This window comes from Rattus norvegicus, chromosome 6 (assembly GCF_021556685.1).
Source record: "Rattus norvegicus strain SHRSP/BbbUtx chromosome 6, alternate assembly SHRSP_T2T, whole genome shotgun sequence".
Taxonomy (NCBI): Eukaryota; Metazoa; Chordata; class Mammalia; order Rodentia; family Muridae; genus Rattus; species Rattus norvegicus.
The window spans coordinates 75,699,150-75,725,300 of NC_141539.1; the positions used below are offsets into that span (position 1 = coordinate 75,699,150).

General features: G+C 42.2%; 1 protein-coding gene across 23 annotated transcripts in view; it reads right to left on the reverse strand.

Annotated features, from left to right (window-relative positions):
• Positions 1–26,151, reverse strand: part of Heatr5a (HEAT repeat containing 5A) — a 98,553-nt gene that overhangs the window by 15,379 nt on the left and 57,023 nt on the right. For 12 of the 23 annotated variants that reach the window (XM_087553833.1, XM_087553830.1, XM_087553831.1 and 9 more), the window contains 9 exon segments: positions 24,815–24,984; positions 19,992–20,133; positions 15,560–15,739; positions 12,356–12,592; positions 10,959–11,140; positions 9,823–9,891; positions 7,535–7,714; positions 4,986–5,208; positions 1,184–1,429 (listed from right to left, as the gene is read on the reverse strand). In XM_087553833.1, the coding sequence (XP_087409959.1) occupies positions 1,184–1,429; positions 4,986–5,208; positions 7,535–7,714; positions 9,823–9,891; positions 10,959–11,140; positions 12,356–12,592; positions 15,560–15,739; positions 19,992–20,133; positions 24,815–24,984 (1,629 nt within the window). 23 annotated transcript variants of the gene reach the window in all.

Here is a 26,151-nt window from a genome sequence, read left to right on the forward strand (position 1 = left end):
TGCACTGCCTAGCTTCTTTTTTTAATTAAAAATGTTAGGGGGGTAAAGAAATCACTCAGTGGGTAATGAGCACTTGCTGCTCTTCTAGAGGGCATGAGTTTGATTCCCAGCATCAACATGGCAGCTCACAACCATCTCTAACTCCAGTTTCGGGGGATCTGACACCTGGCTTCTGTGGGCATGAAGTATGTAGTGGTGGGCAGATATACATGTACGCAAAACACCATTCATATAGGATAAGTAATAATCTAAAATTAAAAGAATTCATGTGTTGGATCCTTAGCGCAGGAGTTACAGGTGGCTGTGAGCTGCCTGATTCGACTGCTGGGGATGAACTGGGGGCCTCTGGGAGAGTATCGACTGCTGGGGATGAACTGGGGGCCTCTGGGAGAGCATCAGCAGTTCTTAACCGTGGAGCTACCTCTCCAGCCTCCTGATTTCCTTAAAAACCAAAAATCCACTGGGCATACATTCTTGAAACCTGCAACTGTTGGGAACCCACTGAAAATGTGTCAGCACATTCATATGTATGTATGAGTATAAGTATGTATGTATATATATTTAAAATAAGTACAAAGAGAAGTTTAGAACATCTGCAGAGGCACACTGATCTTTCAAAAACCGTGGCCTGGCTGGAGGGACAGCTCAGTGGTTGAGAGCGCATAGAACTCTTTCAGAGGATGTGAGTCCAGTTCCCAGCACCCAACTGTCTATAACTCTAGTTCCAGGGGACCCAAAGCCGCCTTCTGGCCTCAGTGGGCACCTACATATGTACATATGTACAAAGCAGACACATATACATACTCATAAATTAAATTATGAAAAGCTGGATGTGGTGGCATCCTTCTGCAATCTCAGACCCAATGGGGTGAGGCAGGAGTTGCAGGCCAGCCTATCCTACACACTGAGATCCTGTCTCAAAACAACCCCTTTTTCCCACCGACCAAATGAATATTTGTAAAAAGGACTAACCTCTTATAATTTCTGTAATTTATCAACTTGATACTTAAGTCAACTTGTAAGAGCATTCTAGACTTAAAATTTGTAATTTTGAAAAATATATAGTTTCCAGTTTTATAAATGATGTCACTAGCAAGCTGCAAAGAATGAGGTGACAGTCACCAGGAGGGAGGTGGCAAGGCATAAGTCAAGAGGACCCCCTAGCACTGTAAAATTTGCTGACCTAAAATTAGATGGAACCTGTCAGTGTAGACATCCTCGGGGGACTTGACTGCAGGTCCCGATGACGATGAGCCCTGGCACATGGAAGTTGGAGTCACCGGCCTTGAGAGATTGGCACCTCCTTCATCTGGGTCAGCAAAGCCTGTGCTCGTGAGCCACAGAGCCGCAGCGTGGAGGATGAGGGCCCAGGAGTTGTGGTAATGTGGCGTTGCACTCTTGCTGGTCTCTGCTGTGTAGAAAGCACCGCCTACAAGGAGGGAACAGTCAGAGGAACTACAGACGCCACCTCCCAGTGTGCGTTTTCTTCTGCTGGTAAATGTTGAGCATCTGTAACCTTTCCCGGCGGTCCCCAGACCCCAAGACAAGTACGGTCTGATTTTCAACAGCACAGATGAGCTCTGCTGTGTTGGGTTTGATGCTGTGGACCTTTTCACAGTCTGTTTTTCTGTAACTCATCTAGCTTTGCCCCACATTTCTGGACATTTGTGCATGTTGTTGTGCTGTTGATATTCTGTTACTAATTAATGCCTGAATTCTCCTGGGAGTACAGCTGTTGTGTCATAGAGTTAATTTATACATAACTTTATAAGAATTTGAAGGCTGAACCAGGTGTGATGGCGTCTATCTTTTCACTGTGGAGGGGGAGAACTGAGAGTTCAAGGCCAGTCAGTCTCAGCTACATAAGGAGTTGAGGACAGCTTGACCTGCAGGACACCATGTCTCAGAAATAACAGAAAAATGGAGTGGTAGAGTGCTTATCCAGTGCTCATGAGTCTTAAGTTCAATTCTCACCACGACACACACATCCTCTCTCTCCTTCCAACCCCCGCCCCCCACACATACAAACACACATACAAGAAAGAAGGCTCAATGACTAAAAAGCATTTGTCAGGCTCGAGGACATGAATTTGGACCCCCAAACCCATGTAAGACTGGATGTGGTAGCAAACACATCTGTAATCCCAGGGTGAAGAGGTCCCTATAGATATCCAGGCAGGGCAGCAAACATGAGGAGACAAGCATGAAAACCCAGTGCAGACTGACGCCATTAACCTGGATCATACTCTGAGGGGCGGTTCAGTGTCGGCACACTTAAAACTCAGTGTAACTTGGCAAACCGCAGGCAACAATGGGTCCAATCAGTAAAGCATAGAGGCTCCTGTACAGAGTACATGTGACCATGAGGGTAGGCTCTAGAGCTGGAAGGCCTAGAATCTACTGTAGCCTCTGAACCATAGCATAGATGTAAGTAGGCTACAAAGTATATGTGACATCTCCCTTAAGGATGGCTATTGGTCCACTGAGGGAAGAGTCTGGGATAATCCTTCTGGGGAAACTGGGTGAGGTCTGCCTCAAGAGATACTAAAAAGGTAACCAGGTTGTTAACAAAATCTACTCCCAGCCTTCTGTGTGGGACACATGCACACACGCATGAGCACAAGAATAGGACATGGGATGGGGACGATGACACGACAGGTATTTTACGTCCCCCACTAAGGAGAGAGCCCTGTGTGTTTAATATTCCAGGGCCTCTTAGGGCTTCTCTGTAAGTATTTGGGCCCCTGTGCTCTCAACACCAGTGCTCCTATGAGGAGACAGGAGGCCAAGACGAGAAGATGGAATTCCCAGTAATTTGTAGGTCAGCCTTCCTGGAGAGACCCTGGCTCAAATAAGGTGGAAGGTGAGGGACATACCCATTATGCCTGAGGTTTAGTCTACCCCAACACATGTGCCATGGCATGTGCCCCATACAAACTCAGACAGACACTCTCACAAGAGTAAAAAAAATAACCAGGAAAAAATAACATGAAAGGCTAATTAATCTCCTTTCTCTTAAAATTTTATCTGTTTGCTTATTTATTATTTGTACATATTGGGGGGGGGGCATGCGGAGGTCAGACCATTTTCAGGGATCAGTTCTCTCCATTTACTGTGAGTTGCAGGGATTGAACTCTAGTAATGAAGCTTGGCAGCAAGTGCCTTTATGCATTGTGCTGTCTTGCAGGCCCTGATGTTTAATTCGTGCGTGCGTGCATGCGTGCGTGCGTGCGTGTGCATGCGTCCAGCGTGTGTGTGTGTGTGTGTGTGTGTGTGCGCGCGCGCGTGTGTGAGCGTCCTTAGGTACTATACTCTTCCACCTTTTCCAGACAGGCCTTTCTTCAGCCTGGAACTCACCATGTTGGCTAGGCGAGCCAGCTAGTGAGCTTGGGGAACCACTTCTCCAATGCTGGTGTAAGTGCTCACTGCTGTGCCCGGCCTCCTTTATGTAGGCTCTTAAAGCTGAGCTCAGGTCCCCGTGCACACAAGGTAAACACTGCTAACTAAGCCCCCTGCTCAGCCCAGCTAGCAGGTTAACCATGAAATGCTTTAAAACAAACTGTGTGCATGTGTTTAAAAGAAGGACCAACTTATATTTACCCAGTTCCAAGACTGACATTAATATTTTGCCTTATTTTTTTTTTTTAATCTCTTACCTAAGCATATCAGAGAACAAAGAGTCAGTTGGTAATAGCCAAGACATTTTGAAATGACTCGAAGATGAAGAGTGGCTACCACTATCTGATACAAAAGGACACTATCAGTTGTAGTTGAAAATTAGATTCCTATTCTACTACTTACAAAATAAATTCTACTTTCTTTATTGCTTAAATTACCAGATAAAACTACAAAGCGTATAGGTATTTATGATCTTAAGTGAAAAACAATGTCAGGCAATACACAAAATCCAAGCGACTTCCCTGTATTAAACACACACACATGTTAAGAGTCTGAGAAAGAATGTATAGGACACATATTACAAAGGAACTGCACTGAAACCTATATATAAGGAATTAAGGGGGTCTGGAGAGATGGCTCAGCAGTTAAGAGCACTGGCTGTTCTTCCAGGGGTCCTGAGTTTAATTCCCAGCAACCAAATGGTGGCTCATAACCATCTCACAAACAACAGATTCCAACATCCTCTTCTGGTGTGTCTGAAGGGAGCAACTGTGTACTTACATACATAAAATAAATAAACCTTAAAAATGAATTAAGAAGCAGCTAGGGAGATAGTTTGTGGGGAGCACCTGCTGGGCTAGTCTAAGGCTGGAGTCTCGATCCTCAGACTTAACTGTGATCTCAGCACTCAGCAGGGGGAGGTAGGATTTCTAGATGAAATGGTGAGTGCTCAGTTCAGTGAGAGAGCCCCTCCCCACTCAAGTGACAAGTGTCAAGAAGAAATCTGCTGTCAACTTCCAGCCTGGCCTCCGCACACACATTCATCCATACTTACATGCAAACATGTACACATGTACACCACACACATGCAGGAAAAGAGCAAACCCAAAAGCTGAGCAATGGAAAAACAAAAAGAGGAGGGGGCGATTACTAAATAATAGTAAAAGGACAAACGTAAATTTGAAATCCCAGAAAGGTCAGGGTAATTACAGAAAGAGCAATCTAAATGGCTATAAACAGAAGCACAGACTCTTAAATAAAAATTTAAAAATACTATTTTCTTCCCTCTAGACTGGTAAAAATTAAAGAATAAACTAAGTTGGAAAGGTGAGAAGAAACAGGCATGTTGCTAGGCACTTAGGCTGCTCTGGAGAAGTATTTGGTAATCTTATCTGTGAGAATAGATGACTATGACCTAGGGAGTTAAAAAACTCTGCTTGCCTACAGCAATGCAGTTCTTAGCTGCTTATCCCGGGAATAAAAGTTGTTCTGGGGGGAATGTTTCAGCTGAACATCATGCACTATATGAGAAATCTTGGAGTGGAAGTTACTGTCACTATAGAAATTACCTCATTTTACCTCCTTACCTTCAACAGGAAGTTGGGAAGCAAATTCCGCAGGCAAAGTTAAGAGAGCAAAATCCTGAAGTGCAGCAAGCCAGAGTCTGCTTAGTGTGGCCAGGTCGGTGCAGACCAAATCAAGAAGACCAGCAGCCGAGGCTGACCCACTTCTCACACTGTCTTCAGAATTAATAGTTGTCTTCAAGGTCTGCTTGTGATTTTTATGTCTTTGTACAGCAATTATGTAGACCTGTTTGCAGTTAGAAGAACAATCCTGTGTCTGATGAAACAGTACAGTATTTTATGCTTTCCTGAAGACACGGGTTTGCCTTTGAGAATATCCAACTTGAAATGAACTATGGTATCAGAAGGCATGTGGGGCTGGAGAAATGGCTCTGCAGTTAAGACTTCATGCTGCTCTCTACTAGAGGAACTGAGTTCAATTCCCAATACTCACATTAGGTCACTTGACACTGTCTATTACTCAAGTGGGGGTGGGGCAAGTGAGTGACAATCTCACTCCCTCTTCTGACATCTACCATACCACAAAGGCAGCATACATTCACCTCATACACACACAATAAAGTGTTAAAAACTATTTGAAAACAGAAAGGCAAGTATGTATAAAAACATACAGATGGTAGAAAGATTAGACTCTGCGGCAGGAGAGTTGGCTCAGCAATTAAGAGCACTGGCTACTCTTGCAGAGACCTGGGTTCAATTCTCAGAACCCACACGGTGGCTTGCAATCATCTGTAACTCCAGTTCCAGGAGATCAAATACCCTATAGGTTCAATAGATACCAGGTACACATGCAATAACATGGATACATGCTGGCAAAACATTCATACACGTAAAATAATCAAATAAAAATAATTTCCCCTGAGATGTCTCGGAGATATACTGGTAAATATCCTGCCTGTATACACTTCAACAGCCCTGACAGCTACAACAGCAAGCTGGGCTAACCTAATAATTCATCTCACCATTTGGCTGCAGACATCCAGTTCTCAAATGAACTAAAAATATGCTTATTAAAATTACAGTAAGCCACAATAAAAATGTTTACTGAAATAGATTCATGGACTAAAGAATGGCACATATTATCACTTACCTATAACTCTAAAACCTAAAAAAACTGACCTTGAAACAAAACAAATGAAAATTCTATGAAATATATATATGTTGTATTAAGCCAAAACCATAGCAAACCTGGATAAGTTTAACTTGCTTTCTCCATGTAGCACACTATGAATATTCAGACACATTACTACAGATATGCTAACATGCTTGATTACAGGGTCCCTGTCATTGCCCCTGGCTTCTAGATAGATGCACAGAATGATCACTGTGTTACTCTTGCTCCTAATTCTGAGGTCTACATGTATTTGGCTCCAGGGGAATTAGGCAGGAACTATGGGCTTCTATTATATAGACTATGTTGATCAGTCTAATCAAGGAAAAACTAAAAGAAGGGAATGAGTTTAATGAGGAACAATAAGATTTAAATTACAGGTGACTACAAAGCTTTATAGGAAAATGTACTTTTTACAATTTAAAATTCTTTAGGAAACTGAGAAAAGCTGGCAGCTGGAGAGGTGGTACTCTTCAGCGAAGAGCACGAAACTGGCTGTCCAGGGCCAGACGGTCAGCCCTGAAAACATACATACAAGTAGCATCATACAGACCCACTGGGTTATATTTGGGGAACATGTATGTATATGCATATGTAGGTGCACTCAATAACAGTTAATGAAAAGAGGCTATGCATTGGAAGCAGAGTGGAAAGGGGCATACGGGAGGGTCTGAAGGAAACCGAATGAAGAAAAGTTGTAATTATAATGTCAAAAAGAAAAAAGAAAACAATAAAAATAATGTTTATTGTCATCATGTATGCATGTTGTGTGTGTGTGTGTGTGTGTGTGTGTGTGTGTGTGTGTGTGTACACACATGCACACTTTCAAGGTCAGCGGACAACTCTGTCAGGCTGATTCTCTCCTTCTGCCTTTTCGTGGGTTCCAGAGATTGAATCAAGTGACAAAGCTTGTAGAACAAGCCCTTTATCCAGTGACCCATCTCATGATTCTTCTTTCTCTTCCTTCCCTCTCTTCAGTCTTTTATGAAAGACTGTTGAACATATTCAAGTAGGGCTCATGCGATGGCTCAGCAGGTAATGGTGCTTGCTGCTAGGTGTGGAGACGTGGGTTAGGTCCCAGGAACTCACCTGGTAGATAACAGGAAACCAGCTCCTGCAAGTTGTCCTCTGACCTCAATATGCTGCTATGGTATGCTAGTATGTGCACAAGCACACACACCTCAAACACAGGCACATTAAATACATTTAACTTTAAAAGGTAAAAAAAAATCCAAGTACACACAGCAAATGCATACGTCTTCAATCATAGGAGTTCATTTCATTGACTATTATGCTATTTCTCCAATTCATAGCTGCTCCTGCTTGGCTCCTTAGACTGTTTGGCCCACGTCAACTAAAACTGTATACTTCTACTGTCCATCCTCTGGTGTTACAGTGGACTGGCTTCCAGGATTCCCACTGTCAATCAAAGAGCACTAACCTCTGCCCAGGCTTTCAGCACAGCTAGGACCTCCATGGTGGAGGCACTTTCATTGTACAGCTGGCTCAGAGCTTCTTTTCCAGCCTGTATCTTCAGCAGTGATGAGACAAGTAGCTGATGAACTCTGCGGAGATCACCGAGGTCACTAACAACTCCGCTTGCTATCCAAGCACTGCAAACCTGGTTATGAGAAGACCAAAGGTGAGATTTTAAAATTCAGTATTTCTTGTTTTGAGTTTAGCAGAGCCCACTTAAATCTTAGGAATCTAGTCACAGAAATAATTTTTTTAAAAAATATTTATTTATTTTTACTTTATGGGCACTGGTGTCTTGCCTGCTTGTATATCTGTATGATGGTTTTGGATTCCCTGTAACTAGAGTTAGAGACAACTGTGAAATGCTGTGGGTGCTGGGAATTGAACCCGTGTCCTCTAGAAGAGCAGCAATAATACTCTTAGAAAACTAATAAAAAGTAGCAGGAGAAGAATGAAATGCCAGGACTTCAGAAATGAACAGGGACTAAGGCTGAAGCGGGTTAAGCACTGCTCTGTAGTGTGTAAGATGAGGCCCGTGTGAGACATCATATGCATACATTAAACTATGCATCCATAATCATAGAGTTATGCATACATATTTTCAATAATAGTTTAATCGAGTATCTCATCGCATTATTTAGGATTAAGAGATTTGGTGGATAACTAATGTGACTTAGTTAAAAGACAGAGACGTAACATTTCGGATTCCAATGAGGGTGGGTATCTGGCACTGTCTTTAGGCCTGGCACTGAGAAGGTGAAGGCAGGTGGATTTTTGTGATGCCACCCCTGTCTACATAGAGTTCCAGAGTTACACAGTAATACCTTATTTCAAAAGAAAACACTCCAAGGAACAAGAACGATTTTATTTCTATTGTTTGCAGTTCTGGGGACTGACCCCAGAATCTCACATATGCCAGACAAGTGTTCTTCTACTGAGTCACATTCCCAGACTCTAAGGAACATTATGATCCTTCTAATAATGTTTAATTTTATTTAAAAAGCAAAGCAAGTCAGGCAGAGGTGACTCTTGCCTTTCATCCTAGCATGGGGGAGGTAAAAGTTAGGCACATCTCTGTGAGTTCAAAGCCAGCCTGGTCTATAGAGCGAGTTCCAGGACAGCCAAGTCCACACAGAGAAACCACGTCTTGAGAAAACAAAACATAAAAAAACAAAAACCACGGGCTGGAGAGATGGCTCAGCGGTTAAGAGCACCCGACTGCTCTTCCAGAGGTCATGAGTTCAATTCCCAGCAACCACATGGTGGCTCACAACCATCTGTAAAGAGATCTGATGCCCTCTTCTGGTGTATCTGAAGACAGCTACAGTGTACTTATATATAATAAATAAATAAATCTTTAAAAAAAAAAAAAAACCACAAAGCAAGAACAATAAAACAGCAGTAATATTTTGCAATGCAGGGCCAACTCCGATGGTTTGTCTCTATCGCAGCAGCAGAGAGGCAGAAGCAGGAGTTTCAGGGGTCTAGGACAGATTTGGCTAGTTTAAGGCCAGTCAGGGATACAACAAAGGGGAAGCTTTGAAATTTCCACCTGTGCTCTCCCGACACGCAGGTTTTAGTTATGAGTTTGGAAGTTCATAATGCTGCGGATAATGTGGGAAAACAGGCATTCGCACACATTGTCAGTGTGAGTTTTAGTAGACAAATTCCTCTAATAGACCCTTTGTCCACAACTGAGAGGAGTTTACCCCATGGACAGACATGCTTGCACTCAGTGAGAGGACCTCTGCAGGACGACGGCTCACTGTGGCAGGACTTTTACTGTATTTTATTTTTTGGATTTTTTAGGACAGAGTTTTAGCTTTGGCTGTCCTAGAATTTAATCTGTAGGCCAGGCTGGACTCAAACTCACAGAGATCCACCTGCCTCTGCTTCCTGAATGCTGGGATCAAAGGCCTGTGCCATGGCACTCAGCTGTGGCATTGTCTGTCCTAGGAACAGCTGAAACCCCGACAAGTGCATCAACAGGAAACTGTTCCAATAAATATAGTCTGCAGTCTCACATACTGGGACCCCATGCAGTTGTGAGCAAGAAGCAGGGCAGTTTCCCAAAGGTCAAAAGGAAAGGAAAAGATGTTGAAATGACTCTGAGACTATAAGGAAGAGCCTTAAGACTGAAGCTTAGCGTGTAGCCCAGGCTGGCCTTGGACTCACAGCAAACTTTGGGCCTCAGTCTCCCCAATGCCTGGCTTCTAAAGTCGTGTGTTCAGCTCTGACTTTGTACCCACATACCTGGCATGCTTTGGCAGTGATGTCAGGTGGTGTCTCTGAAGTGAAGGCCGGTCTGAGAGCGGCTCCAACCTGTCAAGGTATTACACATGCTGTTGACCATCACTGTAATGTTATTTGGAAATCATTAAGAATAGGTTTCATGGGCCTGGCTATGTCTCTGTCCTGTACCTTTTAAAGGTAACAGCAGCACATTGTGCCTTGGGGGAAGGCACCTTCCTCACTGCCAGTCTGTGCCCTCGCTGCAGAGCTAGCTCATACGTGGCTCCAGAGACCACATCGGAGCACCAATCTCTCAAGAGTTTTGCTGCAGAGGGGCTGTTTCTCTGCAAGGACATGAGTTTTGGAAAGAATCATCTTGTTACCACTTAAGAGAGGTGGGGTTGCTCAAAGTAGAGCCAGTATGGGGGACAATGACTCCCCCATTTTCTTGCCTGAACTAGGTTTCTTGCACTTGCAGCTCTAAGAAGGCAGAAGCATAAGAGCTGGGTCCTCCTGGGCTGAGTTACAATGTCTGTTCCAACACATCAACCCTTTCCTCTGGCTATGTCCCATGCATATGCTGGCCTTGTTTCCTGGAAGAAGCGATGGAGCTAGCCAGCCAAGTAAAGAGCTGTGGTAGAGCCTCCTTGTTTCTAGCCATCAACAGACTGCCTGTCACTCAACAAATGGATGGCAAGGAGGCGACTGTCCCTCTTTCATCCTTGGACTCTTACACGGTTATAAAGGTCATAAAACCAGGACAAAACCTGGCCCTTTCCTAAATCTAGAAAAAAGCCCTGAAGGAGGTTCCATGTAGCACTCTAATGTAGAAGCAGTAATAAAGATAAAACATGTAGGCTGATTATTCACTTACTTACCGAGGGCTTACACTCACACTTTGTAGAAGATTTTCCCACTAAAGACTTCCTGGAAGTCAACCCTTAAGAATATAAGCTCCTGTTTTAAGAAGGCCATTATGCTTTTACCTGAAGCTTTATAAAATGCTAGCTATCAGATCTGTTCTATATGTATTTTCTGTGCACCGATGGTAAGCGCTTGCGCTAGAAGAGAGTCTTTATGCACTAAAACGTGACACGACATAGACTTTGTCAGGGCTGTTTAATAACACCAGAAAAGTTCCAACAGGAAATGCTTACATTGGCTTGATACTGTTCTAGAATCACATGACCTGGAAACTCTGGCTCTGCAATGTCTGCAAATCGTCGAATAACAACTAAGAGTGTGTCAAGGCCAGAGAGACGGAGCTGGTCACTGTGGTCTGTGGCAGCCATAAAAGCCATGCGGATTAAGTCAGCAAGATGGAGCACCAAAAAGTCATCTAGAAGACGAAAAAGAACAGGTTGACACTAAAATTTACAATATGTGATAATGTTCTCTCCCTCTTTTGTAGCTTAGGTTCTCCAGACTGTTTCGTTTCAACCTGTGTTAAATAGACTTTCAGGCAAAATTTAACGCCCACTCAAATATACACAAAACCATCTGAAACTAAAAAATTATATACCGTTATTCAAAAGCCCAAAGCTGAATTAACATTCTTTAAGAAGGAATGGTAGCAGTTTCCCCAATAAACACTTTGTCCAAACTGTCTAATAAAAAGCACATTAATTGTACTTAACAGAGTGTGGACTTGGCAGTAATTTATTCTCTTTATGTCAAGTTAATGCCAAACATAGAAATATTTAAAAAAAAAAAGGCTTCTAGCTACAGAAATAAAAAAAGTAATTCTTTTCATTCCTGAAACACATTCTTGCTATAAAAATTCTGAAAAGAAACAAACAAACAAAAATAACTTAAAATTGGTCCAGTAGTCTTTCCGGAAATCAGAGTTTACCTGGAAAACGTGAGACAAAGTCAAAGTTGGAGTCCATAGGAAAAAACTGCCACATCTTAGTAAAAGTCACCTATGGTCTTGGTTTTGAGCATGGTAGTCAGGGAGTACTAGTGAATGGCACACTGATTTTGTGTTGTTAGGGTCTGAAACAATACTCATCCCAAACAAACAAAATTTCAAAAGAAAATGCGTGGGCTGGAGAGATGGCTCAGTGGTTAAGAGCACTGACTGCTCTTCCAGAGGTCCTGAGTTCAGATCCCAGCAACCACATGGTGGCTCACAACTATCTGTAATGGGATCTGATGCCCTCTTCTGTGTCTGAAGACAGCTACAGTGTACTCACATACATAAAATAAGTAAATAAATCTTAAAAAAGAGTACTGAATGCTCTTTAAAAAAAAAAGAACATGCTTGCTTGAAAACTATTAAACACAATTATGACTGGCAATACCAATATTTTGATTTAAAAAATTACGTTTATTAATGTGTGTGTGCATGTGCATGTATGCATCCACCAGGAGTTGGCTCTTCCTTTCTCCCATAGGCTTCAGCGATTAAGCTCAGACTTTTATTTACGCAAACAGAACACAAACGACAGCGACTGAGCCCACTGCAGCAGGCCTGTCGGCACTGACATGGTTTATGCTGAAATAAAAAGCACGCGACAGCACCCGACTTTTATCATCTGCTCTGGCCACTTACTTCTTGAATCGCTTTTTTTCATTTCTTGTGCTAAAGCAATGTCAAAATGAGCACTGTTTGCATTTTCACACTGGCTAATTATTCTGCAGACACAGTCAGCAGCGAAGACTCTGGTGCCCCAGCGAGGATTGCTGAAAGGGTGTGGTTTGTCATCACCTCTGGTCAAAACTGAGGCATCATCACCTCTATCGCCTTCTTCCTCCTGCATTGTATCCACGCAGGTTACAGCTGTAAAGTCTTTACCGAGGGAAAACATATGAAATTATAATTAGCAGGAGGACACCATTATCAGAGAACACAAGCACAAACCAAATCCAGACCAGAATTACTATTACTATATACCTTTATGGTAACCTAAAATAATTAGGCCTCATAAGTTCTGGTAACGATGTCAGTTATCATGCTGATCTCCACACATGTGCTGTCACATGTGTACCCCCCACCATCATGCACACACACAAATCAGTAATAACTGATAAAATTACCACATACTGTGATAATTATCAGTCCCTTACATGAAATGTCTGTACTTAATGAGATGCAAAATCACAATAATGAGGCTATGGATGGATTTAAGAAGGTTCTCAAACCTACTGAAATAGAACACACATGTGTGCGCGCACACACACACACACACACACACACACACACACACACACTTAAAATATTTTTGTTAGGCCATTCACTGTTATTATTATAGTTTCAAAGTTATGATTCTAGCCACCCATTAAGGAATTGACTCATTAACATTTTCTGTGGAGACAGGCTCAGTTTTGAACTAGAGATCTACCTTCCTCTGCCTGAAGAGTGCAGGGATTAAAGACATAAATCACCATGCCTACATCTCTTAACTTGCTTGCTGGTCACCTTACCAACTAAATGGAACTAATGCTATAAAACAAACCAACCTTTGTTTTGTTTGTTTGTTTGTTTATTTATTTATTTATTTATTTATTTTTGAGACAGAGTTTCTCTGTGTACCCTGACTGTCCTAGGACTTGATCTGTAGACCTGACTGGCCTCAAACTCAGAGATCTGCCTGTCTCTGCTTCCCGAGTGCTGGGATTAAAGATGTACACAACTATGCCAGGAGTAAGACACTGTAGGTTGATGTCATTATGCAGATGAAGGCAGGTACAGTATAGAATGAGGCCTGTCATTGGATGAGAAGGAAGGGTGGGCGGGAGAAAAGTTTTAGAGGCAGGAGCGAGAGGAGGGAGAACATCCGAGAGAACATGGAGGCAGATGTTAAGATTCCTCTCTGCACATTTACAGGTTGATATGACTATTCTTTTTTTTCTCTTTTTTTTCTTTTTCCGGAGCTGGGGACCGAACCCAGGGCCTTGTGCTTGCTAGGCAAGCGCTCTACCACTGAGCTAAATCCCCAACCCGATATGACTATTCTTAAGGGATGGATGTGTACATGATTTTGTGTTGTTTAGATGGGCGGTTATATCTTATTAATTGGATGAGAGGTTATTGTGTTGTGTGTTCTTTCAAGGGGCGACTTAATTGAGTTCCAGAGAGTGTGCGGTGGCGGGACACACTGGGCTGCCACAGAATTGGGATGCAAATGTCTGGCATGATGGCAACCTGCCCTGGGAACTAGACAGGTAGAGAGGTTGCTGCTGGGCTCAGAAAGTAGCCATCGGCAGTGTGATATGGGATGGAGGAGCTTAGCAGATGAGACACTTTGTTGACTGAGATGAAAATATCCAGCAGATGTCATGTGGCCCTACAGGGCCAGCACTAGTGTGGGATAAAAGATACGATTTTTTAATTATACCACAATAAGATACTATCTAAAAAAAAAAGAATCTACAGAAAGACATTTACCCAATAAGAAAGGATGGAATCAAACTACAGAGTATTAATGAAAAACAAAAACAAAAACAAACCCAATGACAAAATAAATCAGACCTGCAGGATCAGAAGTCAAAGTAGAAGGCAGGGTCTAAAGCAGCTAGAGGAAAGGACTCACAGTCTCCCTCGGCACGTGTCAGAGCCACAGAGAGGGAAAGGAGCTGCAGTGAACAGGGCTGCACCAAGTGCAGTCTGCTTGAGCCAGACTTAGATGCTGACCTTTTAGTCCCACTGTGCTAGCAATTTGTCCTTTAATTATTATTTGCACCTGTGATTCCCCATGGTGTAATCACCATTATCACATGTATGTGGGGAAAGAGGAATCCTTGTCCACTGTTGGCAAAAGTGCAAACTGGTACAGACTCTATGGAAGACAGAGAGAACTGGAAATGCACTGAGTTGACAGAGGCCCACAAAGACAAATAGCCCGTGCTGTCTCTCCTATGGGTCCTAGTTTCAAATTTCTAGATCGGTATGTTTAATTTGGAAGGTCTGTAGCAGCCAGAAACCCACAAAGGGCCCATGAGAGGGTAAGGGGAGAGGAGTGGGACATATGTCATGTGAAAGTAGAGGTGGAAAGTCTTGGGGACAAAAGAGTTGAAGTAGGTATAGTAAATACATATCAGGGTGAATGGTCTTTTTATTTGTTAAGTGAATTGTGTACTTGTTGAAATTAACATTATCAACTGTGGGGAGACCAGATGTTCAAAAATGTCAACTATGGGGTGGAGGCAGAGGTGGAGGCACAGTCAGGTGTATCTCTGAGTCTGAGGCCAGCCTGCTTTACAAGGCCAGTTCCAAGTATGGTGGTACACATCCTTAATTCAGCACTTGGGAGACAAAAACCAGGCAGCAGTTCACTGTGAGACCAGCCTACACAGTGAGGCTTTGAGGAGTTATGAGCACCGATTCTTGAAGAAGATCCAAGTTTGGTTACCAGCACTTATATGGTAGCTCACTATCACCTGTAAGCCCAACTGTAGGCGATCCAATGCCCTCTTCTGGACTTGGAGGGCACTGTTCTCACATGTGCATAAATCTCACGTAGTCATGCATACACAAAAAATTAAGAATAAGTCTTTTTTCAAAAAGACAAAAATATTGTTACAGAAAAAATATTTATGACAAGAAAAAAAAACAACATAATCACTTCACTTATGTTGTGCAAATTCAAGAGAATTCTAGTAAGATACAGAGGTAGACTCATCATTTGAAGAGAGCACTGACCACATAGTAATTAAGATGAACAGATGAGAGAATGAGGAGTTGTCGGTGAGCCATTTCCTGCTAGGTTTCTTTCTTTTGATTTTGCTGCTGTAACTGGCCATTCCCGGTACTTACCAGCTGATGCAGCAAGCACATCTTTACAAAGCTTTAGCCAAAGGGAGAGCTTCTCCACTGCCATAGATGTCAGCATATGATGTAAAGTCTCTCTGATATCCTGGCACAAGCTTCCATCTGTCTCTCTATCTAGTAAGGCTAGCAGTGCCCCTTCAAGGCCCACTTCTCTGAGGTTAGTATCTGAGGAGAAGAAAAGGGATGCACTAAGTAACAGAAAGTAGTTGTCACATGGGAAGCACACATGCTCAGAGGTTTTCAAACAACACATAGCAATGTGCTTTAAAGATATTGTGCTTAATCTACTGAGGTCGATATTAATTCATAGCTGACTTCTGGCAATTATTTATGATTCTGCATAGGGTCCTTAAAAAAAGGAAACATTATTAACTCTCTCTCTTTTTTTTTTCCCCCGGAGCTGAGAACCGAACCCAGGGCCTTGCGCTTACTAGGCAAGCGCTCTACCACTGAGCTAAATCCCCAACCCCCATTATTAACTCTCAAGAGTTAATGATATCAGGCTATCCAGTGTTTCAGTGTAAAGATCTTGCTGCTAAGTTTGATCCCTGGAACTTTCCCCACATGATGGAAATGACAGGACTCCTCTGACCTCCATATCTGTGCAAACACACACACAAGAAATAAATGCAATAAAAAGTTTAAAAAGTTGTTAATGTCACCATAAGTTAGGTAAATGTTATCCAGTTAATGTTCAATCCAGCAGAGAGAGAGAGAGAGAGAGAGAGAGAGAGAGAGAGAGAGAGAGAGAGAGAGAGAGAGTGTGTAAAACCTCTTATTTATTAGGATTCTTTTCCTTGGTCTAAAGTTAAATTCAACTTGATAAACATGATAATTCTCCTTATTCTCATGTAAAGACTCTGATTTATTGGTGTTGGATGCTACTGGAGAGTGAATTCAGGGCTATCTTTTGAACTTGTAATCCTTCTGCCTCAGTTTCCCAAGTAGTTCAATTACAGGGCCTGTATCACCAAATCCAGATAAGGTTCTAAATAGGTTTTAAAATCACATCTAATTAATTAATGTGTTGTGTGTAAATGCATGCACACACAACCCAAGGCACATGTGTGAAGGTCAAATGACAACTTGTATGTCCCAGGAATTGAACCTGGGGCAGCAGCAAGTAACTGTACCTACTAAGTTGACTTGCTGGTCCCTTAAATTTTTTTTAAACAAATTAAAGAGAAAACAAATTAAACAGAAATAGTGATTGGTGAATAGGGTTTAAGGTATGAGCTAACATATGTCACTCACTATATGATAGTCTGAGTATTGCAATATTCCAGTAATAAAGCCAACGGGTGCTGGGAACTGAACCTGAGTCCTCTGAATAAATAACGTGTGCTCTAAACTGCTGGCCATCTCTGCAGCACCCAGTACTGCAAATCTTAAAAGCAGCACGACATTGAGCTCTCCACTATAATTTAACTCACATAGCTAATTTAGTATTTTATTTTTTCTTGACTAATAAGCATTTTTAAAAATGTTCAAAATATTTAAAGAAAGATGAAGGTGCTAGAGAAATGACAGCTCAGAGGTTAAATGAGGGCGCTTGCTGCTCTCACTGAGGACTCCTCAGCTCACAGAATCCCATCAGCCCCTGTTCCAGGGGAGCTGATGACCTCTCGAATATGTATGTGCACAAAATACAATGCAGTAACTACAGCATTTTAAAAAGAGAATTGAGATAATAGTAAAATATTATTAGAGTGTCAAATTTTTAAAAATGACACTCCCTCTTGGTCTTTTAGATCAGATTAAGTGCAAAAAAAAAAGTATGCCTTTCACTGTTAGTAACAGAGGAAGAGTACTGTCATGAATGACTGTTAATGTCTTCTAGAAAATAATGACAATATCTATTAAAATCATAAATGTACAATAATTTATTCATTTAACAGGTTATGTTTTGCATGAGTTTATTGTACTATATTGAGTGCAAAAGACAAGAGGCCAAGAAACGGCACCACATTCCCTAGAACTGGAGTTACAGAGGCTGTGATCATCATGTGGGTGGGTGCTGAATCTGGTCCTCCCCAAGAAGAGTTAGTGCTCTTAGCCTCTGAGGCACCTCTGTAGCCCCACAGTTCTTTTTAAAGAAAGAACTGATAGGGTTTGTTAATAGTGCTTCTTTTTTTTTTTATTTTTCTTTTTTCTTTTTTTCGGAGCTGGGGACCGAACCCAGGGCCTTCTGCTTGCTGGGCAAGCGTCTACCGCTGAGCTAACCCCCAGCCCAATAGTACTTCTTCATGTGCTCACTGCATATGTGCACGCAATGTGCTGTGGCCCTGCCCTGCCCAGCCCGGGTCTTCCCTTCTGGGTCCTGCTCGCTGCCCCGCCTGCCCCTCCCCTACTTCTCTGTGTGCACGTGCCATGTGCACAACTTAACCTTTCTGTTTTTTTTCCTAGACAGGTTTTCTCTGTGTCCTATAATTAGCTCTGTAGAGCAGGCTGGCCTCGACTCACTGAGATCTGCCTGCCTTTGCCTCCCAGTGCTGGGATTAAAGGCCTCTGTCACCACTGTCTGGCATAACTCAACATTTCTAACAACATGTGTACATCACTAAAATCTAAAGCAATAGATACAAATAATTTAGGTTGTGAATTAAAAACTAAAATGTTCCTTTGGGAAAAGATAAGACATTATAAGATTACTGAATCAACACAGTCATGTTGAGTAAGCCAGCAGTTTTTTCAAAATGTAATATTTTTATTAATTTTTTTAGGATTTCATAATGCGGTTCCAGTTAGGGTTACTATTGTGGTGATGAAGCACCTTGAAGAGGAAAAGGTTTGTTTGGTTTACACTTCTACATCACAGTTCATCATCAAAGGAAATCAGGACAGGAACTCAAACAGGGTAGGATCCTGGAGGCAGGAGCTGATGCAGAGGCCATGGAGGGGTGCTGCTCACTGGCCTGTTCTCCACGGCTCACTCAGTCTGATTTCTTATAGCACCCAGGACCCCCAGGCCAGCTGCAGCCCCACCCACACTGTGCAATGCCCTTTCCCATCAACCACCAATTAAAATGTTCTACAGGTTCGTCTACAACCTGATCTGACGGAGACAGCTTCTCAGTTGAGGGTCTGTCCTTTCAGAGGACTTCAGCTTCTGTCAAGCTGGCATAAAAGTAGCCATCACACATACATACAGGGATTTTGACCTTATTCATGTTCCCACTCTTCCCCTAATTCCTTCCAGATCCACTTCCACCCAGCAGAGACATTTTAAGTACTAACAGAGTAATTTCAACAAGAGAGTTTTATAGTAAAACACAATATGGATCTGAAAGCTTTAAGCCGGGAAGCTTTGTCAAAGCTGTGACTTGCTAAAAGATAGTATTTTAGAAATTACATACACATATGTATATGAGACCATTATTATTTGTAGTTAAAATTATATGAGTTCATTGTAAAAAGTAAAACAAAATAAAAATGGATACATAGTTAAAATTTACTGGGGCTATAATTCTGTATTTGAGAGTATCTGCTGTTCTTCCAGAGGACCTGAGCTTAACCTCTAAGGAACCTGATGTTGTCTTCTGAACTCCTCAGACACCTGCACTCACACGTGCAAACCTAAACAGAGACACACCTCTGTAAGCATAGTTAAAAAGAAAACTACAAACTTCACTAAGCAGTGTTGAACTCTGCTCCACAATGGAGAAAGGACAGAAAAGTCCTTTAACATGTAGCAGGATTTATGCACATTTTAATGTTATTTTGATGGAAGTCAAACATGTATGAAAAATTATTTTAGGGTTAAATCTAATTTCTTTTCGAAATCCTTTAAACATTTGTCTGTTTAGTGGTGTTTGGACACAGTACATGTATGGCAGCCAGAGGACAATGTGGAGTCAGTGGCACGCACCTTTGTTCAGGCATCTTGCTGTCATGAACAAACCTTGCTGTAAGGCAGGATCCCTGAACTGCCTGTCAGTAAAGGGGTTGTGAAGACAGTTCATGAGAACACATCTTGCTAGGCTTTGAGCCCCAGTTTTCTAGTTCAGATCTGGGGAAAGAACTAATAGGTATCTGTGACAAGTTCTCACATGAGGTGCATGTCGCCGGTCAGCCTCAGCGTGAGAATCACTGCTATTGCCTGGCAAATGGTAACTGCTCAGATTACTTTTGCAGACTGCATCAAACACCCTAGGCATTAACCATGACACATCATTTAAACACTCATGTAGGGCTGGAGAGATGGCTCAGCGGTTAAGAGCACTGACTGCTCATCCCGAGGTCCTGAGTTCAATTCCCAGCAACCACATGGTGGCTTACAGCCATCTGTAATGGGATCTGCTGCCCTCTTCTGGTGTCTGAAGACAGCTACAGTGTCCTCATACACATAAATAAATCTTTTAAAAAAAAAACCACTCATGTATACATGGAGATCTATAATACTGAAGAGAAGAATCACCTGCAGCGGGGTTGTTGTCCCTGTTGTCCCTGGCCAGCATGACAGCATGCTCTGAAACTTCAGCCGCTTCTCTCTGTACCAGCTGCCGCAAACAAGCCAGAACTGCTCTTCTCAGCAGCAGGTAGGGGCTACAAAGGTTCACCTGAAAGATGAGATTTGGGGAATGGATCTAAGATTCTTGGTGGCACTTAGTAGGTCTAATACATATAAGATCTTGGTGTCACCCAGTCTAGAGTCACTGGACTGTGTCCTGATTGTCTTTAGCTCATTACTAGGCTGGACACAAGTGACCAAGCACAGCGAATGTCTTCACCCGCTTTAGCGTGCACTTAAAACAGCTTAAGGAATGAGTAATGCACATAGTAAATTATGTGCCATTTGTATACACACTGGAGCGAAAACTTTGACAAAGACAGAAGACTCACATCTGACTCTCTAACACATGAGCACAACTGCAGCACCTCAGACGGTCTGTGCGACTCTCCATCTGTCACTCTCTGGCTGTGTGACCCTGGATCTTAGCTTCCACGGAACTACTGTGAAGTTAACTGGAACTGGAGTTACAGACAGCTGTGAACTGCCTTGTGGATGCTGGGAATTGAACCCAGGTCCTCTGGGAGAGCAGCCAGTGACACCAAACCATCTCCCCAGCTACTCAAAAGAAATTCTTTAGTAACACTAAAGAGCAACAACTTTTACATACATGCTTCATACATGTAACATATCTATATATGTAATACATGTAAGTCACAATGGGTTTGTGATTGGCAAACAGCTCTAAATGATAAGCTTGGCAAAGCACTTCAGATGATCAATCACAAGTCAGACGTTTCTGGATACAAATTTCTCAATTTCTTTCTCAGTGAGAATTCTGCCATGGAGTCCAGGCTGTCCTTAAACTCCCAATCTTCCTGTCTTAGCTTTCTGATTACACGATTACATGTACTACTACGCTCTGATCCTAGATATAAATTCTTACTTAATGATCTCTTAAGTAATATAAAATTTATTTTTCCTTTAATTAGGCTAGTAAAGACCAACTTGGTATGGCCTATACTAACTTATATGCTTTTGTGGGGGGTGGGAGGACTGACTCATATGTGTTCTCGATGGAGCCTCACCCCAGGGCACTATGTATTGTCACAGTGATTTTCAAGTTAACCTTGAGAAACATGGCACAGCTATGATAGAGTTCTGATGTCCTGATGCCACGGCAGAAACAGGCCTGAGACTGTTGGTGGTGGCTGGTACTGTCTGGCCTGCAAAAAGAGGCCAGGTTCTCAATTTATAAGCAGAAGATATTAGTAGGAGGTCGTCAGTGAAGCACGGGGTGGAGTTAGCTTTGTAAGTATGTTTTATTACACATTCACATTTCAAACTCAAAAGTAGAGGAAGAAAAATGCCATTCACAGATTCCTCAAGGTCACCACAGTCAGGTTTAAGAAGGCCTACTATCAGAAACCAGTATACAGGATCACACAGAAGTTAAAATATAAAGAGTAAGTTTACTATTACTGTTGTAGTTCATGCCAATGAAAAACAGCATTCTACATGAAAGATTTAAAGAAAAATGAGTGATCTATTAGTTGTTCTGATTGGAATTTTCCAAGCATGTAATACAAGGAGGAGGCAGCATTCACTTAGGGTAGTTAAACAATCCTTTTAAAAACGCATGCTTAGAAGTACTCCTCACAGAATCGCATCTCCATGGCATTTGTTAGCATGTCAGTGGAAAAAAGGAATGTAGGCTGGGTCAAAGCAAACAAAGCAGGCAGGAAACACAGACATCAAATCAAACTAATTATGATTTCTTTCTGAAATGAACATTAAATAAAAACTATGCAAAATTCAGTGCAAGGAGTGAGCAGACCAGCTGGAGAAGGGGAGGAAGGATTGGTCGACACCAGCATTAAATAAATAAACACGACAAACATGCTGTGCATACTGGGCTGTGCATCCATGGTTAGCTTAAACACAGAGCTACAGAGGAAAACATCTGCAACCAAAGTAATACACAAAACAGCACTGCAAACTTCAACAAAGTTAAGAGTCAAGGGTCAGGGACCTACCAACACAGAATTATCCAACAAGATCTCCTGCACGAAAACAAATGACAGACCAGTCATGACAAAAATCAAAAGATAAATATTAGGATGACTACGACAGCAGCCAGCTAAGTGTGCTGACATAAAGGCGGAGAGCTGTCCTCCAGTCAGCTTAGCGTCAGCCTTACAAGGTGGTTGGTAACAAACATTCTATTTTCTAATTTGATAAAGTAAGAGTTGAGCTACAAACTTCAGGATACAACACAGGAACCAGGCAGAGCTTGAGTGTCCACCTGACTAAGGAGGCTCTATGCCCTTACTGTGCCTCAGATTCAAAGCAGGTGCAGTAGACACCTGTGGGAGGGGTGAGCTGGGCTCTATTTACATGAATGTGCACAGCTCACCCCAGCACCATTAATTATAAACTGTTTTATTTTACAACTGAGTGTGTTCAGAATTGATGGTGTCGCTAAGACCAGGTTCAGACGGGAGTGGAAGCCTGAATGAGGGGAGTCTCTAGTGTAGGACTCTGCCCAGTGATGACGAACAACTCCTTTCCTTTGGAAAATACTGTGAACTATAGTAAGCTCTATCTAATAAATTAAGAAGAAAATGCTAACCAAATTATTAAAACATTCTAGTATAATATAATAAAAGTATTTTAAAATACAATTTCTATTTTAAATGTAACAGACTGCTTTTCATATGTAGTCTTTTTTGGCATGAAAAAGAAGGTAATAAACCAGATGAGATCTTATTCATCATGGGTTATCAGGTGTGAATCTTATTCTTTGATTCTTAGTAAACAGCATTAAATGAATTCACAAATCAGGTAAGGAGACCTCTACTCCCCCATTTAAATAGAGCAGCGCTTCTACGTTCTTAAAGTCAGATCAACTTGCAATAGAATGGAATATATTTTTCAATCACTAAGTTTTATAAAAATCCTTCAAATGTAAAAACTAATCTTCTTGGAAGAAATTCTCCTTGAGTGATGAAGATAAAGATCTTTCCCTGCCATTTCCCAACACGTGATTGACTCTTACCAGTTAGCCTCATCATCTTTTTACAGTTTTTTTTTTCTTCTTTTTTTCAGAGCTGGGGACCGAACCCAGGACCTTGCGCTTGCTAGGCAAGCGCTCTACCACTGAGCCAAATCCCCAACCCCAGAAAGTTGCTTTTTTTTTTTTTTAAGATTTATTTATTTATATGTAAGTACACTGTCGCTGTCTTCAGACACACCAGAAGAGGGCATCAGATCTCATTACAGATAATTGTGAGACACCATGTGGTTGCTGGGATTTGAACTCAGGACCTCTAGAAGAGCAGCCAGTGCTCTTAACCACTGAGCCATCTCTCCAGCCCACTTTTTACAGTTTTATATGACTTTTAGCACCAGTAGCTAATACTATGTATTGCTTAAGATGTGTCAATGCTATTTCAGTGAGTGGTCCATGTGTTATTACATCCGGTATCTATATAAGGCTCGTGTTTAACAGATGAAGTAGCTGAGCCCAGGGGCGTTATGGGACACAGCTAGAATGGTTATGATCTTGTCATAGAACTCACAAGGGCAATAACAAAATAACAAAGATGGCAACTGGGCAAGGAACCTGAGAGAGAGGAGATTACACCAAGCCATGACTACATTTGGTAAACTGGTTGATGCTGTGGTCCTCAGACTATCTTTTAAAGACAGGCTTTATGATGCAAACATCATTCTACAAAAGATGGGCTAATGTGGGAGATTTATATGTTTCTTTCAAGCTTTACAGTGAACAGACTGCCTTTATGAGTGTTCCACAGGGTGACACTGTTATACATCACCTACAACACTGATGCTGGAGAACCACACAACCAAAACAAAACAGCAAAAAACAACACTCCTCCAACAAAAAGGACTTGCAAGTAACATTTAGGAACGTCTACTTTGTGTTGGATCATATTCATTGCTATCCTGGAGGTCAGCTTTTAAGGCAAGTCTAGACAGACACTGGTCATGCCCTAGAAAAGTCATAAAAGCAAAGAAGGTTTATGAATCACTCAATCAGAACTGGTTGACTGGCTTTAGTTTTCTGCATTTGTTAGATACCCAGATATGATGTGTATACAGACAAAACATCTCTCTCTATATATACATGTATGTGCAGGTGCATGTGTTGGACGTGTCACTCCAAGAGCACATGGAGTTCACAAGATGGTGTCCAGGGTCCTACTATATTACTCTCTGCCTCTTTCCCTTGGGAACCATGTGTCATTGAGCCTAGAGTTTGACAGTTCAAAGACACTGGTTGGCCTGTGCTTTTGGAGCCCTGCCTATCTCATTTCCCAGGTATGGCTCTGCTTTAGATGGGTGCTGTGAGGTGAGCTCAGGCCCTCATGCTCACAGTGTTAGCACTCTTACCCACTATGCCGTCGCCCCAAGTCTCACTTTTCCACCTGTGTCAGAACTTTTGATATAATTAGAAGAAAAACAGGACCACACAAAACATCTGCAGGGCATCCAGCACTTAGAACCTGTACACTGAGTACAATAGGATAAGTACTCAGTGCCTGTCTCGTTAATGAGTAAATACTCCAGGACTTATGCTCAACACTAACATGAGAAAAAGGGTCCAAATGAGAGACTTAGAGGTAGATACATGAAAGTGGTTCTCTCCGTTGTAAAACTGACTGAAAAGTCATACACATAGCATAATTTAAATAGTCTAGAAACCAATCAAATTGGAATAAATTCAAGTTTCAGAAACCAGGAGCTCACTTATGCTTCATACTCACACAGAGGCAGCTGACCAGGCTAGACAAGTTGACGTGCCGTGGAGCAAACATGTGAAGCTGCTGAAGGCAAGAGATGGCCTGAGCCTGGACCAGGCAGCCTGGATGATCTTGCATCACTGCACAGCCCAGCAGACAGGAAGTCCTTAAGGCGGACACGGAAGTATTGTTACCTGAAATAAGAAGCCAAAACCTTTTAATAATGAGCCTATAAGGCCTAACTACTCTTTAAACATATATAGGGATTTAAAGTCATAGATTTTCTTCATAGATTTGTCAAGTCAAATTTCTACCACAAAAGCAGAGACATGGGCTGGGTCACCAGTCTTTGGCAAACTATATGCTTTGCATGTAAGAGGCTTTTGCACATACATGCACGTACACACACACAGACACACACACACACCACACACACACAGAGGAAACATAATAAAGTGACATACTGGTAGACTATCTTGTTCTTTTTTTTTTATATTTTTTTTTTTATTAACTTGAGTATTTCTTATATACATTTCAAGTGTTATTCCCTTTCCCGGTATCCGGGCAAACGTCCCCCTCCCCCCTCCCCTTCCTTATGGGTGTTCCCCTCCCAACCCTCCCCCCATTGCCGCCCTCCCCCCACCAGTCTAGTTCACTGGGGGTTCAGTCTTAGCAGGACCCCAGGGCTTCCCCTTCCACTGGTGCTCTTACTAGGATATGCATTGCTACCTATGAGGTCAGAGTCCAGGGTCAGTCCATGTATAGTCTTTAGGAAGTGGCTTAGTCCCTGGAAGCTCTGGTTGCTTGGCATTGTTGTACATATGGAGTCTCGAGCCCCTTCAAGCTCTTCCAGTTCTTTCTCTGATTCCTTCAACGGGGGTCCTATTCTCAGTTCAGTGGTTTGCTGCTGGCATTCGCCTCTGTATTTGCTGTATTCTGGCTGTGTCTCTTAGGAGCGATCTACATCCGGCTCCTGTCGGTCTGCACTTCTTTGCTTCATCCATCTTGTCTAATTGGGTGGCTATATATGTATGGGCCACATGTGGGGCAGGCTCTGAATGGGTGTTCCTTCAGTCTCTGTTTTAATCTTTGCCTCTCTCTTCCCTGCCAAGGGTATTCTTGTTCCCCTTTTAAAGAAGGAGTGAAGCATTCACATTTTGATCATCCGTCTTGAGTTTCATTTGCTCTAGGCATCTAGGGTAATTCAAGCATTTGGGCTAATAGCCACTTATCAATGAGTGCATACCATGTATGTCTTTCTGTGATTGGGTTAGCTCACTCAGGATGATGTTTTCCAGTTCCAACCATTTGCCTACGAATTTCATAAAGTCGTTTTTGATAGCTGAGTAATATTCCATTGT